Source organism: Hyla sarda, chromosome 6 (genome assembly GCF_029499605.1).
Source record: "Hyla sarda isolate aHylSar1 chromosome 6, aHylSar1.hap1, whole genome shotgun sequence".
Classification (NCBI taxonomy): Eukaryota; Metazoa; Chordata; class Amphibia; order Anura; family Hylidae; genus Hyla; species Hyla sarda.
Window position 1 is genome coordinate 223,832,053 of NC_079194.1, and position 19,459 is coordinate 223,851,511.

Below are 19,459 nucleotides of genomic sequence, written 5' to 3' on the forward strand. Positions count from 1 at the left end.
CACCAGGACGTACATTTACGTCCTGCGTCCTTAAGGGGTTAAAAGTAGGCTTGTGATAGACCACCATTGTGCACTATTTATGTAGCACTCTGCACTTTTTTGTGCACGTAGGGGATAGAAAAAAAAACTTTTTTAAATATAGCCTCATAGGGCCTGTCTCTTTGTTGCCCTGACACAGTGATACAATTCACTACCTTCTCTCTCTAACTGTATATATAGAGTTTAAGTTGTCAGTATAAGTATAGTTTATTTCTGATAACTAATGCTATATATTACAGTGCAGAGAAAAGGGCCCAAGTTTCAGCCTAGAACCATCAGTATCACTATCTATGTGCCAGGGTTATTCAATCTCCAAATATAGTGAGATTTTACACAAAAGGCCGGGAGGATTGAGGAGATTATTAGCTGTAAGAGATACAGACAGAGCAGTGTGTTGGGCTCAGCAGCTTTAATGAGAATTAGAGCTGAAGAGGAGATGAAAATCCAGCCCATTCTCTTCTGTCAGCGACGCTCATAAAATAGAAATTAACTAGAAATTATTATAGAGGAAATTACTCTGATAAGCTTCAAAAAGTAAAAAAGGAAAGATTCTCAAGATTAATCTCCACAACATATGGGCAGTGGGCACAAGGCTATGGGTACTATATATCAGCAATGCAATACATTAGCACATAAAAGCAATATATAGGCAGATTAGGCAGCGGCCTAGGGCATTATTGGGGGTGGGGCACAGTTTTTAAATTAAAAGAAAAAAAAAAGATTTCTTTGTACAACCAATTGGGAAACTGTGTGTAAGCTTCCAATGATTCTATAGGTACTGCGGTCTGAAACCTCTGTGATTATGGGTTTATCCAACTGCGGTATGTGGGTTGCCAGGCTGCACAGTATATTGAGATCCCGGCTGATCACCGCATGCATCAGTGCAGTATGTTTGTGTAGGGCTGGGTTTCTACTTGGCAGTTTTTTTTTTTTTTAAACTGCCACTGCAGTTTTTGAGCCACAGCCAGATCTGGATCCATGATGAAGGAGAAGTTTAAATGGGTATTCTGGATTTATACATCTTATCCCCTATCCAAAGGATAGGGGATAAAATGTATGATTGCAGGGGTCCTGCCACTGGGGAACCCCGCGATTTCGGTGCAGCCCTCCGAGATGGGGACATGACATCACGGCCACGCCTCTAGTGACATCATGTCATGCCCCCTTCATTCATGTCTCCCATAGACATGAATGAAGGGGGCGTGGCCTGACGTCACTAGGGGTCACAGCCATGACGTCAGGTTCCTGTCTCGGAGGTAGTGCCCAGCACAGAATGCCAGGGGGCTGTACTGAGATCGCGGGAGTCTATAAAGCTGGAATACTCCTTAAATCCTTCCTATATATTTCCCATTCTGTTTAAATACACTTCTGGCTTTGGTTTAAAAACTGCAGTGGCAGTTTTCCGAAAAACTTCCAAGTGGAAACACAGCCTAATGGAAAGATGATTTTACACCATGTAAGCACCTTGGTCTTCTGCCCAGTTCCCTGTGTCTTTTGGCATCAGCCATCAGTACATTCATTGGCATGTTTGTCCTCAACCACCAGTGTTGCATGGTGCCCCAGGCATATGGCCGTGAGGATATGACATCATGTCTCCTGCACTGGCACTGATCGTTGATTCTGTTACTTACCGGCATTTCTCCATAGCAAGCCCTGTTCTCCACTCGACCACATAAAAAATGGCCACAGCAATGCCAGTCTACTTCCCTTCCCTGTATGACGAGAGTGTCTTCAACTCGCCAGAGACTTATTTTAACATCTGGAAGAAACTTGGGATAACGTTCAATGACAACTTTGACATTGTCAGAGGAGAGGTCTCACGCTGGCCTCCTGGTCTAGCTGATCTTAGTTATAATCCAATGTCCTTTTTCTCAACACATTATCAGGAAGATCTCAGACCCCGAACAAGCTTTTCTGACAAATTATGTGAGCTGGAGATCCAGCTTAAGGAGATAGAGCTTCTTAGTTTAACAGAAGATTGGTGTGATGGTCAAAAATGTGAGTAATCTTCATGTGTTCCTAAGTTTAGGGTGCATTTTTGTTAAGCAGAACCACTTTTAGGGTTGAGTTGCATATAGAAGCATTGATTCTGTTTGCCATTTCACTGCACTGCATAGATCAGTATACCTAAATCTCTATCTGAAATCTATAGGGATGAGTGATAATGACTACTAGTCTTTATAATCATATGGGACTATTTTTAGAGTAACACATACATGCGCACCGTACCTTAAATCCTTGGTGTTAAATTTCTACCCACTGGCAGTTACTGGTCAGGTTGGGGAGGTGTCAGTTGAAATATTAACATTGGTAAAAATGTAAATAAATAAATATACAGTAGGAGATATTTCAGGAGGCAGTTGCAACCACTTAAGTGCTTGGTTTCCAGTTTCATATTTGGTTGCAAATCATGAATATCTCTATAATTCAATATTAGGGTAATGTCAGGCTTGCTAAATAAAAAACTGATATTTTTCTAGAATCTGAACATTTTTTTTTAATTAAAATTAGCCTTAGGCCCTCATGTATACAGCATACATAGCTGTATCAGGGCACCCATTGAGGAGTATGAGGCTTTACTTGACTTAAAGGGGTACTCCACTGGCCAGCATTCGGAAGTAAATGTTCCGAACGCTGTTTTCTTACTGCAAGGGTTTGCCATGCCCCTCGTGACATCACTGCAACGCCCCCTCAATGCAAGTCTATAGGAGGGGGCGTGGCGACTGCCACGCCCCCTCACATAGCCTTTCATTGAGGGGGCATGACCGTGATGTCACGAGGGACGTGGCTGACCCCCGCAGCGTGAAAACAGTGTTCGGAACATTTACTTCTGTATGCTGGCCAGTGGAGTACCCCTTTAACTCCTTCAAGACAAAGGGCGTACCTGTACGCCCTACGCCCAGTCCCGGTGTTTAAAACGGGACCCTGGGCTAAAAGCGTGCGGCACCAATCATTGTGCCATACGCTATTAACCCTTTAGACGCAGTGATCAAAGTTGATCGCCGCGTCTAAAAATGAAAGTAAACGCTTCCCGGCAGCTCAGTCGGGCTGATCGGGACATTGCGATAAAATCGCGATGTCCCAATCAGCTAGGACGCAAGCGGAGACCCCCTCACCTTGCTCCGTTGCATCCGATAGGCGTTTGATTGCTCCAAGCCTGAGCTACAGGCTTGAGCAATCGAGCCCCTATCTCGCTGATCCATGCAAAGCTATGACTTTGCAGGGATCAGGGTAAAAGATCAGTGTGTGCAGTGTTATAGGTCTCTATGGGAGCTATAGCACTTCAAAAAAAAAGTGGGAAAAAAAATTAACAAAGGTCATTTAACCCCTTCCCTAATAAAAGTTTGAGTCACCCCCCTTTTCCCATAAAAAAAAATGAAAATAAAAATAAACATATGTGGTATCACCGCGTGTGGAAATGTCCGATCTATAAAAAGATATTGTTAATTAAACCGCATGCTCAATGGCGTACGTGCAAAAAAATTCTAAAGTCCAACATAGCTGTTACGCCGAGCGCTCCGGGTCCCCGCTCCTCCCCGGAGCGCTCGCTACACTCTCCTCACTGCAGCGCTCCGGTCAGATCCACTGACCCGGGGCGCTGCGATACCGCCTCCAGCCGGGATGCGATTCGCGATGCGGGTAGCGCCCGCTCGCGATGCGCACCCCGGCTCCCGTACCTGACTCGCTCTCCGTCGGTCCTGTCCCGGCGCGCGCGGCCCCGCTCCCTAGGGCGCGCGCGCGCCGGGTCTTTGCGATTTAAAGGGCCACTGCGCCGCTGATTGGCGCAGTGGTTCCAATTAGTCTGATCACCTGTGCACTTCCCTATATTACCTCACTTCCCCTGCACTTCCTTGCCGGATCTTGTTGCCATCGTGCCAGTGAAAGCGTTTCCTTGTGTGTTCCTAGCCTGTGTTCCAGACCTCCTGCCGTTGCCCCTGACTACGATCCTTGCTGCCTGCCCCGACCTTCTGCTACGTCCGACCTTGCTTCTGTCTACTCCCTTGTACCGCGCCTATCTTCAGCAGCCAGAGAGGTTGAGCCGTTGCTAGTGGATACGACCTGGTCACTACCGCCGCAGCAAGACCATCCCGCTTTGCGGCGGGCTCTGGTGAAAACCAGTAGTGACTTAGAACCGATCCACTAGCACGGTCCACGCCAATCCCTCTCTGGCACAGAGGATCCACTACCTGCCAGCCGGCATCGTGACAGTAGATCCGGCCATGGATCCCGCTGAAGTTCCTCTGCCAGTTGTCGCTGACCTCACCACGGTGGTCGCCCAGCAGTCACAACAGATAGCGCAACAAGGCCAACAGCTGTCTCAACTGACCGTTATGCTACAGCAGTTACTACCACAGCTTCAGCAATCATCTCCTCCGCCAGCTCCTGCACCTCCTCCGCAGCGAGTGGCCGCTTCTGGTCTACGCCTATCCTTGCCGGATAAATTTGATGGGGACTCTAAGTTTTGCCGTGGCTTTCTTTCCCAATGTTCCCTGCACTTGGAGATGATGTCGGACCAGTTTCCCACTGAAAGGTCTAAGGTGGCTTTCGTAGTCAGCCTTCTGTCTGGAAAAGCCCTGTCTTGGGCCACACCGCTCTGGGACCGCAATGACCCCGTCACTGCCTCTGTACACTCCTTCTTCTCGGAAATCCGAAGTGTCTTTGAGGAACCTGCCCGAGCCTCTTCTGCTGAGACTGCCCTGTTGAACCTGGTCCAGGGTAATTCTTCCGTTGGCGAGTATGCCGTACAATTCCGTACTCTTGCTTCAGAATTATCCTGGAATAATGAGGCCCTCTGCGCGACCTTTAAAAAAGGCCTATCCAGCAACATTAAAGATGTTCTGGCCGCACGAGAAATCCCTGCTAATCTACATGAACTCATTCACCTAGCCACTCGCATTGACATGCGTTTTTTCGAAAGGCGTCAGGAGCTCCGCCAGGATATGGACTCTGTTCGCACGAGGCGTTTCTTCTCCCCGGCTCCTCTCTCCTCTGGTCCCCTGCAATCTGTTCCTGTGCCTCCCGCCGTGGAGGCTATGCAGGTCGACCGGTCTCGCCTGACACCTCAAGAGAGGACACGACGCCGCATGGAGAATCTCTGCCTGTACTGTGCTAGTACCGAACACTTCCTGAAGGATTGTCCTATCCGTCCTCCCCGCCTGGAAAAACGTACGCTGACTCCGCACAAAGGTGAGACAGTCCTTGATGTCTACTCTGCTTCTCCACGTCTTACTGTGCCTGTGCGGATATCTGCCTCTGCCTTCTCCTTCTCTACTATGGCCTTCTTGGATTCCGGATCTGCAGGAAATTTTATTTTGGCCTCTCTCGTCAGCAGGTTCAACATCCCGGTGACCAGTCTCGCCAGACCCCTCTACATCAATTGTGTAAACAATGAAAGATTGGACTGTACCATACGTTTCCGCACGGAGCCCCTTCTAATGTGCATCGGATCTCATCACGAGAGGATTGAACTTTTGGTCCTCCCCAATTGCACTTCTGAAATTCTCCTTGGACTTCCCTGGCTTCAACTTCATTCCCCAACCCTGGATTGGTCCACTGGGGAGATCAAGAGTTGGGGGCCCTCTTGTTCCAAGGACTGCCTAAAACCGGTTCCCAGTAACCCTTGCCGTGACTCTGTGGTTCCTCCTGTAACCGGTCTCCCTAAGGCCTATATGGACTTTGCGGATGTTTTTTGCAAAAAACAAGCTGAGACTCTACCTCCTCACAGGCCTTATGATTGTCCTATCGACCTCCTCCCGGGCACTACTCCACCCCGGGGCAGAATTTATCCTCTGTCCGCCCCAGAGACTCTTGCCATGTCTGAATACGTCCAGGAAAATTTAAAAAAGGGCTTTATCCGTAAATCCTCCTCTCCTGCCGGAGCCGGATTTTTCTTTGTGTCCAAAAAAGATGGCTCCCTACGCCCTTGCATTGACTACCGCGGTCTTAATAAAATCACGGTTAAGAACCGCTACCCCCTACCCCTCATCTCTGAACTCTTTGATCGCCTCCAAGGTGCCCACATCTTTACCAAACTGGACTTAAGAGGTGCTTATAATCTCATCCGCATCAGAGAGGGGGATGAATGGAAAACGGCATTTAACACCAGAGATGGACACTTTGAGTATCTGGTCATGCCCTTTGGCCTGTGCAACGCCCCTGCCGTCTTCCAAGACTTTGTTAATGAAATTTTTCGTGATCTCTTATACTCCTGTGTTGTTGTATATCTGGACGATATCCTGATTTTTTCTGCCAATCTAGAAGAACACCGCCAGCATGTCCGTATGGTTCTTCAGAGACTTCGTGACAATCAACTCTATGCCAAAATAGAGAAATGTCTGTTTGAATGCCAATCTCTTCCTTTCCTAGGATACTTGGTCTCTGGCCAGGGACTACAAATGGATCCAGACAAACTCTCTGCCGTCTTAGATTGGCCACGCCTCTCCGGACTCCGTGCTATCCAACGTTTTTTGGGGTTCGCCAATTATTACAGGCAATTTATTCCACATTTTTCTACCGTTGTGGCTCCTATCGTGGCTTTAACCAAAAAAAATGCCAATCCCAAGTCTTGGCCTCCTCAAGCGGAAGACGCCTTTAAACGGCTCAAGTCTGCCTTTTCTTCGGCTCCCGTGCTCTCCAGACCTGACCCATCTAAACCCTTCCTATTGGAGGTTGATGCCTCCTCAGTGGGAGCTGGAGCTGTCCTTCTACAAAAAAATTCTTCCGGGCATGCTGTTACTTGTGGTTTTTTTTCTAGGACCTTCTCTCCGGCGGAGAGGAACTACTCCATCGGGGATCGAGAGCTTCTAGCCATTAAATTAGCACTTGAGGAATGGAGGCATCTGCTGGAGGGATCAAGATTTCCAGTTATTATTTACACCGATCATAAGAACCTCTCCTACCTCCAGTCTGCCCAACGGCTGAATCCTCGCCAGGCCAGGTGGTCTCTGTTCTTTGCCCGATTTAATTTTGAAATTCACTTTCGGCCTGCCGATAAGAACATTAGGGCCGATGCTCTCTCTCGTTCCTCGGATGCTTCTGAAGTTGAACTCTCTCCGCAACACATCATTCCTCCTGACTGCCTGATTTCCACTTCTCCAGCCTCCATCAGGCAAACTCCTCCAGGAAAGACCTTTATTTCTCCACGCCAACGCCTAGGAATCCTCAAATGGGGTCACTCTTCCCATCTCGCAGGTCATGCGGGCATCAAGAAATCTGTGCAACTCATCTCTCGCTTCTATTGGTGGCCGACTCTGGAGACGGATGTTGTGGACTTTGTACGAGCCTGCACTATCTGTGCCCGGGATAAGACTCCTCGCCAGAAGCCCGCTGGTTTTCTTCATCCTCTGCCTGTCCCCGAACAGCCTTGGTCTCTGATTGGTATGGATTTTATTACTGACTTACCCCCTTCCCGTGGCAACACTGTTATTTGGGTGGTCGTTGATCGATTCTCCAAAATGGCACATTTCATTCCTCTTCCTGGTCTTCCTTCAGCGCCTCAGTTGGCTAAACAATTTTTTGTACACATTTTTCGTCTTCACGGGTTGCCTACGCAGATCGTCTCGGATAGAGGCGTCCAATTCGTGTCTAAATTCTGGAGGGCTCTCTGTAAACAACTCAAGATTAAATTAAATTTTTCTTCTGCATATCATCCTCAATCCAATGGACAAGTAGAAAGAATTAACCAGGTCTTGGGTGATTATTTACGACATTTTGTTTCCTCCCGCCAGGATGACTGGGCAGATCTTCTACCATGGGCCGAATTCTCGTATAACTTCAGAGTCTCTGAATCTTCCTCCAAATCCCCATTTTTCGTGGTGTACGGCCGTCACCCTCTTCCCCCCCTCCCTACCCCCTTGCCCTCTGGTCTGCCCGCTGTGGATGAAATTTCTCGTGACCTTTCCATCATATGGAGAGAGACCCAAAATTCTCTCTTACAGGCTTCATCACGCATGAAGAAGTTCGCGGATAAGAAAAGAAGAGCTCCTCCCATTTTTTCCCCTGGAGACAAGGTATGGCTCTCCGCTAAATATGTCCGCTTCCGTGTCCCTAGCTACAAGTTGGGACCACGCTATCTTGGTCCTTTCAAAATTTTGTGCCAGATTAATCCTGTCTCTTACAAACTTCTTCTTCCTCCTTCTCTTCGTATTCCTAATGCCTTTCACGTTTCTCTTCTTAAACCACTTATCATCAACCGTTTCTCTCCCAAATCTGTTCCTCCCACTCCTGTTTCCGGCTCCTCGGACATCTTCTCCGTCAAAGAGATTCTGGCATCCAAAAAGGTCAGAGGGAAAACCTTTTTTTTAGTGGATTGGGAGGGTTGTGGTCCAGAAGAGAGATCCTGGGAACCTGAGGACAATATCCTAGACAAAAGTCTGCTCCTCAGGTTCTCAGGCTCTAAGAAGAGGGGGAGACCCAAGGGGGGGGGTACTGTTACGCCGAGCGCTCCGGGTCCCCGCTCCTCCCCGGAGCGCTCGCTACACTCTCCTCACTGCAGCGCTCCGGTCAGATCCACTGACCCGGGGCGCTGTGATACCGCCTCCAGCCGGGATGCGATTCGCGATGCGGGTAGCGCCCGCTCGCGATGCGCACCCCGGCTCCCGTACCTGACTCGCTCTCCGTCGGTCCTGTCCCGGCGCGCGCGGCCCCGCTCCCTAGGGCGCGCGCGCGCCGGGTCTTTGCGATTTAAAGGGCCACTGCGCCGCTGATTGGCGCAGTGGTTCCAATTAGTCTGATCACCTGTGCACTTCCCTATATTACCTCACTTCCCCTGCACTTCCTTGCCGGATCTTGTTGCCATCGTGCCAGTGAAAGCGTTTCCTTGTGTGTTCCTAGCCTGTGTTCCAGACCTCCTGCCGTTGCCCCTGACTACGATCCTTGCTGCCTGCCCCGACCTTCTGCTACGTCCGACCTTGCTTCTGTCTACTCCCTTGTACCGCGCCTATCTTCAGCAGCCAGAGAGGTTGAGCCGTTGCTAGTGGATACGACCTGGTCACTACCGCCGCAGCAAGACCATCCCGCTTTGCGGCGGGCTCTGGTGAAAACCAGTAGTGACTTAGAACCGATCCACTAGCACGGTCCACGCCAATCCCTCTCTGGCACAGAGGATCCACTACCTGCCAGCCGGCATCGTGACAATAGCGTATTTTTGGTCACTTTTTATATCATGAAAAAATAATAAAAAGCGATCAAAAAATGAGTCCTCACACCGGCCCAGACGCGGAAAAATAAAAAAGTTAAAGGGGTTAGAAGATGAGAATTTTTAACATATAAATTTTCCTGCATGTAGTTATTAATTTTTTCCGAAGTACGACAATATCCAACCTATATAAGTAGGATATCATTTTAACCGTATGGACCTACAGAATAAAGATAATGTGTTATTTTTACTGAAAAATGCACTGCGTAGAAACGTAAGCCCCCAAAATTTACAAAATTAAATTTTTTCTTAAATTTTGTCGCACAATGATTTTTTCTTCTGTTTCGCCGTGAATTTTTTGGTAAAATGACTAATGTCACTGCAAAGTAGAATTGGTGGCGCAAAAAATAAGCCATCATATGGAATTTTATGTGCAAAATTGAAAGTGTTATGATTTTTAGAAGGTGATGAGAAAAAAATGAAAATGCAAAAACGGAAAAACCCTGCGTCCTTAAGGGGTTAAGTATCATGATTGCACTTACCAGGGCATCTTGCTTAGTAGCTAATATGGGGCCCAACATAAAAGAGGCCCATCTTCAGACATAAGAGGCTTTTAGTGATCGGTCGATCAATAGAAAGCAAGGGGGAGGATGCAGCTCCATACTAAAGCTCAGCCAAGCATGCATATATTCTGAATGAGCAAAAAGCTACTGCCAGACTTCCCAGTTCAACATGCCTAAGGCTGGGTTCACACTACGGTTTGTAACTATGGTTCCCGTATACGGCTGGGAGGAGGGGTGGGCGGGGCTTAATCACGGCGCCCGCACTCAGCCGTATTCGGAAATCGTAGTTAATGTTTCTCTATGCGCCGACCGGAGTGAACCGCAGCCTCCGGTCGGCTGCTATTTCGGCCGTATGCGGTTTCCCGACCGCAGGCAAAAACGTGGTCGACCATGTTTTTGCCTGCGGTCGGGAAACCGCATACGGACGAAAAAGCAGGCTGCGGTTCACTCCGGTCGGCTCATAGACATACATTAACTATGGTTCCCGAATACGGCTGAATGCGGGCGCTGTGATTAAGCCCCGCCCACCCCTCCTCCCAGCCGTATACGGGAACCATAGTTACAAACCGTAGTGTGAACCCAGCCTAATCCTTCTCTCCTCCAACATTTGCTGTCGAGGAAGAATTAGAAGACCACCAAACACATATGGTTGACCGTTTTCTGCAGCAGTAGTTTTTGACATTACCCCTGTCATGTGTGCATCACACCTACATGTGGCCTCATTTATGTGTTTTTCCCCTGCGCTATCACAACATACATGTTATTCTTTATTATTTCTGTGCTTTAGAGTTATGCTGTGGAGCCTATTGGTTACCTATTCTGTTCTATGGGCCTCTGATTCCATACGGAGTCATGAACAAGCTGTGTTATGTCGCATGTCATATTATAGACGTATCCTCACTGAAAGTCATAGGGTAAAACTTAATATATAGCATAAATATTTATACAAAAAATTTATGAAAAATAAAATCTAAAATTGGTGCCATGTTTCAAAATAACTGACTAAAGAAGAAAAAACTGGAAATATACTTAAATTTCTGAAGTTCCCAACAATCTCGTACTTTCCACCACTGAGAAACTAGGTTAACAAGTACTCTTTGTTACAAAAGAAAGGTGATCTCTGAGGATGTCAAAAAGGATTTCCGACTGTCTGGCCCAGCATATTACATTGTACAATGGAGAGTGGTTACAGGAAGGTTAATCTATCCAGCTATTATTTGTTAAATGACATAACAAGGTCTTTTTACTAAAATTGTCATTTTCATAATATTTGATTATTTTCCCAGATAACTTTTTGAAGGCAAAAAAGGAGCAGCTAATCCATTATATGAAGGGCATGCAGGCTCACGAGAAAACGAAACAAGCTTCTTTACAAAGAAAAGTTGTTTACCTGTTACGTCCTGTGAATAGACTGCAAAATAAAAAGTAATTTGTTGAATTCCACGTTTCTTGCATTATTTCTTCCTTTATAACCTACTACTATGTAGAGATGTGCCGGAATCAGTTTGGAACTTGGCATAGGATTTCAGAGATGGAGATAAACGGTTTTTCCAATGGAGCACTGTGATTCCGAGTGACAGAAATCATGGATGAATTTGCAATCTTCTCATACTATTTGATCCTGTGAATGCAGGAGAAAGAGATGCACACTGGCGCCTCATGTATAACCCATGGACAAAAGGAGAAAAAAGCCACAGGGACTGATGTCTCTGATCGATGGCCGCTCACCTAAAGTGAGTGATGGGAGCACTTAACACCTCAGTTCTGTATTGGAGTACTGAGAGCTTGGAGTAGCTTCTGAGCATGGAAGGTAACAGGATGACAGGAGCAGCCTGTCCTGTAGAATATCCAATAAGGTGGTGCAAAAAAAACCCTTGTACCTGGCGCTGCTACTTTTGGTCAAGGAAGGAGGAAAAGAAACTCCAGAGATATTTCCAAGCGATTTATTAAACAAAATAATAAAATACAGGCACAATGACATGTTTTGGGGGTCACCACCCCCTTTTTCTGAAGAAGGGGGTGGTGACCCTCATAACGTGTCATTGTGCCTATATTTTATTACTCTTGTGAAGAAGGAGATGGTGTGTATTATATTATTTAATAAATTCCTTGGACGTATCTCTGGAGTTTCTTCTCCTCCTTTCTTGACCAGAAATAGTAGCATCAAGAACCCCACCGTATTGGATATACTCTTTGATGAGATGATACTTTATAAGATTTTTTTTTGGTTTAACTCTCAAAGGTTCTTCAACTTTTTCAAAATTGGCTAAAGGTTTTTAAACATCTTAAACAATAAAAAGTGCTTGCAACACGAGAACAAGACCATGCAACATGAGAATTTCTTATATGGAGAAGTCCACAATAAGTTATCTCCAGCTTAAATGAATTCCCTGTTGCTCATCAGCAAAATAATTCTTCAGGGTTAATTTTTTGATTCCCAACAAAAGTGGCTTCATTAATAGCTTACGTCAGTGATTTCCAAAGTGGGCGATATTGCAATATTGACAACTGTGATAAAGAGTGGGTGCTCCACTTGAAACGCGTCCGGATGCTGTTTCTCCATGTACACTCAAGTGTGAATTGCTGTTTCATATGATTGAAAAATAAAGCTGGAAATTTTACTTGCATGCTGAATCACCTGCTGTTCTTTCATCAGGTATCATGCACTCAATGGGGGACATGTATCATTATTTGCGTATGGTAGAAGCAGTTTACCCCTTTTGACGACTTCTAAATTATACCTTTCTTTCTATATACATAGTGGCTACCTAGCATGTACCCCTAGCTCTTGGCACTTTCTGTGAGAAGTGAAATATATATATATTTTTTTGTTATTATATGTATATTGCAGGTATTGTAGCAATTAGTGTGTGAGCAGTGTGTATATATGTAGGATGTAGGTAGAAAAATACATAGAAGAATGCAAATTTGTCACTGCACTTTTTTTTTATTTTTTTTTTAGGTAGATTTCCTGAGGGTTGTCGCTGAGTAATTTTTTTCTCTGCAAAGGGTGCAATAGTCCAAATAACTTTGTGAACTTCTGCACTATATTAAAGGGGAACTCCGGTGGAAAAAAAGATTTTTCAAATCAACTGGTGCAAGAAAGTTAAACAGGTTTGTAGATCACTTTTATTTAAAAATCTTAACCTTCTAGTACTTATCAGCTTCTATTTACTACAGATATACTACAGAGAAATATGAGAAGTTCTTTCCAGCCTGACAACAGTGCTCTCTACTGACACCTCTGTCCGTGTCAGGAACTGCCCAGTAGGAGAGGTTTTCTATGGGGATATGATTCTAATCTGGACAGTTCTGACACGGCCAGAGGTGTCAGCAAAGAGCACTGTTGTCAGACTGGAAAGAAATTCACACATTTTCTCTGTTTTATACAGCAGGTAATAAGTACTGGAAGGATTAAGATTTTTTAATAGAAGTAATTTACAAATCTGTTTAACTTTCAGACACCAGTTGATTTGAAAACATTTGTTTTCTACTTCTTTCCACCGGAGTTCCCCTTTAAAGAGACATATCATGCATAAAATCTTATCCTCTATCCAAAGGATAGGGAATAAGTTTTAGATCATGGGGGGGTCCGTCCGACCGCTGGGACCCCCTGTGATCTCCTGCACGGAACCCTGCTCTCTCCTGGAACAGGTCGTGTCGACCCCCGGAGGAAACCGCGTCCGACACCCCCCTCCATATATCTTTATGGGAGAGCTGTTTAGCTATCTCCGGCTCTCCCCTAGAGATACATGGAGGGGACATGTCGGACAACACTTTGCACAGGGGTCCACACGTTTCAGTCCTGGGGAGAGCAGGAGATCGCGGGGGTCCCAGTGGTCAGACCCCCCGCCATCTAAAACTTATCCCCTTTGGATAGGGTATACGTATTAATACATCATACTTCTCCCTTAAAGGGATACTCATACTGGATAAGGGATCTTATCCCCTATCCAAAGGTTGGGGATAAGATGTTAGCTGGGGACCCCGCGATCTCCGGGCCGGCAGCGGTAGTGGCCAGAACACGGAAGCTTGCAGCTTCCGCATTCATGATGTTACCCCACACACCCTCCATTCATGTGTATGGGAGGGGACGTGATGGCTAGTGATGGCTGGCATTGCCAGTCATCGGGCACGGAGCAGAGTTCACTCCGTGCACCAAATGACAGGTGTGGCACAGCAGAGATCGGGGGAGTCACCAGCGGCGGGAGTCCCCAGCGGTGGGACTCCCGCGATCTAAGATATTATCCCCTATCTTTTGAAAGAATGTTTCCAGTGGAGTACCCCTTTTTAGGGTCTATTCAAATGTACTGTATTCTGCGCAGATTTGATGCGCAGGATTTTCTGCTGCAGATTTCAATGTAAACTGAACACAGCTTCAAATCCTGTGCATCAAATCTGCACAGAATACTGTACGTGTGAATAGACCCTTAAGCAATCTTGATGTGGATTGCTGGGACATAAGCTTTCCATATACATTAGATTATCTTAGCTGGACCTTTTTTTGCTGGCAGAAGAATTTGTATCCAATCAACCTCCTAAAACCATTACATTATTTTCTGTCTTTTGAATGGATATCTGATTCCAATAAAAGATTTGAGCAAAAATGTGCAGTTGTCTTAAGATAGGCCTCCTGTTGCTTGTATGCCAGCACTTCTCATAGTATTACAGGCTCCTTTGAAAGAGTCTTAAAGTACTGTTCTTTAAATTACTTTGCAAACTGATAGCAAATTCTAGCTCAGGCTGCAAGAAGATAGCAAATAATATACTCTGGTTTCACTCATAACATAGCATTCCTTCCAGACTCTGTACAATATACAACACAAGGCCATGTCCCAGCATTCAGAGAGTTCTCCTCTCTTGAAAAAAAAAAAAAAAAAGAAAGCCTCAATATCCCATTAAGATATATTTACCCAGACAGCCAAGCAGTATACTTGGTTTTGGAATCCACACAGCTGGTGGAGTTAGGAGCGGGGAGACAATCCATCCAAACAATCCCAGCTTTGATTTTCAAGAGGGCTGATGATAGCAAATGCACTTAGGTATTAGTGAAGCTCCTTGACCGTGGCGCACCGGGAAACACAATGGTTTAATCTCTTTACAATTAATTAGCTACAAATATTTGGTAGAGAGTAAAAAGAAACTCTGTGCTGCACCAACAGACTGAGCTTCAAGTCTTATCTGTATTATTATTAAAGGGCAGACTTGAGCCTGCAATTCAGTCCTGGCATATGAAAGCACATGGGGGTGCAGTGTCCCAGTACAGCAGTCCCAGTTGCCACCCAACAGCGTTGTCGGGTTATTGAGTTGCTAAATATTTTTGGACATATGTGTTATGTACGTCAGGCACTGGAAATGTTTATAAAAATATATTTCTTTTTATTACACTTTATATTTATGCATACACTGTGGTAACTGGTGTGCAGAGAGTTAATTTTCTTATGACTTAGTTTTCTTATGACTTAAATTTCACTGTACAGCTGAATGGTTGATTTGGTCATATGCAGTCTCCTAGCCAATAAATGCATTAGCCAGTCCCAAGTCCACATGCTTCAGCTAGCTCCAGGCATAGCTAGGCCTACATCCAAACAGCCCAAATATGTACCTTCAGATACTTTCCTTAAAGGGGTACTCCACTCCCCAGCATTCGGAACATTAAGTTCTGAATGCTGGGTACAGTCTTCGGGGGTCACCATGCCCCCTCATGATGTCACACACCGCCCCTTGTGACATCACGCCCCACCCCCTCTGCAAGGGAGGGGGTATGACGGCCATCACGCCCCCCCCCCCCATAGACTTGCATTGAGGGGGTGGGGCTTAATGTCACTAGGGGCAGGGAGTGATGTCACGAGGGAGCGTGGTGACCCCAGGAGCCTGTACCCAGCATTCAGAACTAAATGTTCTGAACACTAGGGAGTGGAGTACCCCTTTAAGTCTAGTTCCAGTTCATTCTGTAATTAAACTGTGCTTATCCAGTCTATGCTGTTAGGATTCATTTCTAAATTGCTAACCCAAAGAGGAGAGTATTTTCCAGAAAGAAAGTTGTACTGTGGTGGGCCAGGGCAGCTGTATCAGTTACTATACTGAACTTAGTTTTTGTGGCTGTAGTCTTACAAAGTTTGCTGGACAGTTAAATATATGGAATGCCGAGGCCTAAACCTCTGTGTTAATAGCACTGCAAATGTATATTCTATCTACTACATACATGCAGAGTATAGAAGTTAACATTTACCTTTCCAAAAGTCTATGTACAAAACCAGTATCAAGTGACATGTCCACCTCTTAGCCAATTAATGGAGTGCTCCAGCGCTGCTTTTTTATCCTATTGTGCCCAGGCTTCCGCCGCTCCCCTGTTGCAGTCCGGTCTTCTTCCAGCTCCCATCCTGCCTCAGCCAGTGATAGGCTGGGCGCAGTGTCATGTAAGGAGCCTGGGCCCGCCTTCTCCCTGCTGCCCGGACTCCGTATATGACACTAGGCTCAGCCTATCACTGCCCAAGGCAGGACATCACTGTGGCTGGCGAGAAGCTGACTGCAGTGTGGCCTGCTTAGGCCAGGTGTTTAGATACAGAATTGGAAATACAGAAGTAAAAACTGCAATAGACTAAAAACTAATAAATGAAAAAGTGCGTTAACCCCTTAAGGACGCAGGACGTAAATGTACGTCCTGGTGAGGTGGTACTTAACGCACCAGGATGTACATTTACGTCCTGTGCATAACCGCGGGCATCGGAGCGATGCCCGTGTCATGCGCGGCTGATCTCGGCTGCTGATCGCAGCCAGGGAACCGCCGGCAATGGCCGACGCCCGCGATCTCGCGGGCGTCCGCCATTAACCCCTCAGGTGCCGGGATCAATACAGATCCCGGCATCTGCGGCAGTGCGCGATTTGAATGAATGATCGGATCGCCCGCAGCGCTGCTGCGGGGATCCGATCATTCATAACGCCGCACGGAGGTCCCCTCTCCTTCCTCCGTCCGGCTCCCGGCGTCTCCTGCTCTGGTCTGTGATCGAGCAGACCAGAGCAGAAGATGACCGATAACACTGATCTGTTCTATGTCCTATACATAGAACAGATCAGTATTAGCAATCATGGTACTGCTATGAATAGTCCCCTATGGGGACTATTCAAGTGTAAAATAAAATGTTAAAAAATGTAAAAGTAAAAGTAAAAAAAATGTGAAAAATCCCCTCCCCCAATAAAAAAGTAAAACGTCCGTTTTTTCCTATTTTACCCCCAAAAAGCGTAAAATTTTTTTTTATAGACATATTTGATATCGCCGCGTGCGTAAATGTCCGAACTATTAAAATAAAATGTTAATGATCCCGTACGGTGAACGGCGTGAACGAAAAAAAAAAAAGTCCAAAATTCCTACTTTTTTAATACATTTTATTAAAAAAAAAGTACAGATAATGGCGCAAAAAATGAGCCCCCATACCGCCGCTTATACGGAAAAATAAAAAAGTTAGAGGTCATCAAAATAAAGGGATTATAAACGTACTAATTTGGTTAAAAAGTTTGTGATTTTTTTTAAGCACAACAATAATATAAAAGTATGTAATAATGGGTATCATTTTAATCGTATTGACCCTCAGAATAAAGAACACACGTCATTTTTACCATAAATTGTACGGCGTGAAAACGAAACCTTCCAAAATTAGCAAAATTGCGTTTTTCGTTTTAATTTCCCCACAAAAATAGTGTTTTTTGGTTGCGCCATACATTTTATGATATAATGAGTGATGTCATTACAAAGGACAACTGGTCGCGCAAAAAACAAGCCCTCATACTAGTCTGTGGATGAAAATATAAAAGAGTTATGATTTTTAGAAGGCGAGGAGGAAAAAATGAAAACGTAAAAATTAAATTGTCTGAGTCCTTAAGGCCAAAATGGGCTGAGTCCTTAAGGAGTTAAAAGGTTGACACCCCACACAATTTTGTATATTGGGTGACAAATGGACAAAGGAAATAACCTTTAAAAAAGTAACTGTACTGGTGGAAGACTCCTATTAAAGGAAACCTTTTGGGTCCCCATACATGAGATAACATACATACAAATGAATATGCAAGGGGAAAAGGTGCAGGGGGGGGGGCAGGGGACACTGCATGAAGGCTGCCTGACAGGACAGCAAGGGTACAGGGGTACAACTCCTGTACTTGGCCACCACAGTTCATTGCTCTATGCAATGCCACATAAATTGTTTTAAAGAGCCTTTGTTTGATGCCCCTAGGACCTGACAGAGATCTCCTGTGACAGTAATGTCAAAAACTATTTTAAATTAGATTTTATGTAGGTCATTTTCAGTGTATAAAAAAAAATAAAAAAAATCACCAAGGATTTAAGATCCACTAGAATCCAAATTCTTTAGTAGTATTTACAAAGTTGCAGTATCTTTTCTTTTGCCGAAAGGAATCAAATACTGAGTTCTTTCCTCTCTTTTGGTTTGGTTCCCTCATGTTCCTAATCTCTCGAAGTCTCTCGAAGTCTGTCGAGAGGAGCGAAATGGCCACTGGGCCGTATGCAATCCTGAAGCATTACACACAATGTCCAATTCCTGGCTGATGAAACGAATATGAAAACTGATTAACTGGTGATGAGTCTCTGTATATAATGTATATTACATGCTCTGCAAATCTGATGACCATAATAACTCTAGGACTTACTTGAGATAAGGATTCATTATCTTATGAATATACCTATGACTCTAACGACATGACTTATACTTATGACATAACCCCCCTTTTTTTTTTTTAGTAGGTATGACTATGAACTATGCACAACTAGTGACTATGCATATAACAGACATAGCTGACTATACATTTCTGACTAAAACATTTTATGACACTGGACTATATCTGACATTCTATTATGACTATGACATCCCACTATATGAGTACTGTGACATTTGATTAGTACTATGATACAGTCATGGCCGTAAATGTTGGCACCCCAGAAATTTTCTCACAGAAAAGGATTGTAGTAAGACATGTTTTGCTATACACTTGTTTATTCCATTTGTGTATTGGAACTAAACAAAAAAAGGAGAAAAAAAAAGCAAATTTGACATAATGTCACACCAAACTACAAAAATGGGCTTGACAAAATTATTGACACCCTTTCAATTGTGGAAAAATAAGATTGTTTTAAACACATAATGCTCCTGTAAACTCACCTGGGGCAATTAACAGGTGTGGGCAATATAAAAAGCACACCTGAAAGCAGATAAAAAGGAGAGAAGTTCACTTAGTCTTTGCATTGTGTGTCTGTGTGTGCCACACTAAACATGGACAACAGAAAGAGAAGAAGAGAACTGTCTGGGGACTTGAGAACCAAAATTGTGGAAAAATATCAACAATCTCAAGGTCCATCTTCAGAGATCTGGATTTGCCTTTGTCCACAGTGCGCAACATTATCAAGAAGTTTGCAACCCATGGCACTGTAGCTATTCTCCCTGGGTGTGGATGGAAGAGAAAAATTGATGAAAGGTGTCAACGGAGGATAGTCCGGATGGTGGATAAGCAGCCCCAAACAAGTTTCAAAGATATTCAAGCTGGAGGCTCAGGGAGCATCAGTGTCAGCGCTAACTATCCGTCGACATTTAAATGAAATGAAACACTATGGCAGGAGACCCAGGAGGACCCCACTGCTGACACAGAGACATAAAAAAGCAAGACTACATTTTGCCAAAATGAACTTGAGTAAGCCAAAATCCTTCTGGGAGAA

At 45.0% G+C, this 19,459-nt stretch overlaps 1 protein-coding gene across 1 annotated transcript; it reads left to right on the forward strand.

Moving 5' to 3' along the window:
- The first annotated feature begins 1,622 nt into the window (after positions 1 to 1,622).
- C6H11orf91 (chromosome 6 C11orf91 homolog) lies at positions 1,623 to 11,176 on the forward strand. Its single transcript, XM_056528419.1, has 2 exons — positions 1,623 to 2,037; positions 11,025 to 11,176. The coding sequence occupies exons 1-2, from the start codon at positions 1,719 to 1,721 to the stop codon at positions 11,165 to 11,167; spliced, it is 462 nt and encodes a 153-aa protein (XP_056384394.1). The 5' UTR covers positions 1,623 to 1,718; the 3' UTR covers positions 11,168 to 11,176.
- Positions 11,177 to 19,459: the final 8,283 nt, after the last annotated feature.

Excerpts from the sequence above, each read along its gene's own strand:
- C6H11orf91 (XM_056528419.1), top strand. The coding sequence starts at position 1,719 with ATGGCCACAGCAATGCCAGTCTACTTCCCTTCCCTGTATGACGAGAGT. Across the intron at positions 2,038-11,024 it reads TTGGTGTGATGGTCAAAAAT|ATAACTTTTTGAAGGCAAAA; the intron begins GTGAGTAATCTT and ends TTATTTTCCCAG.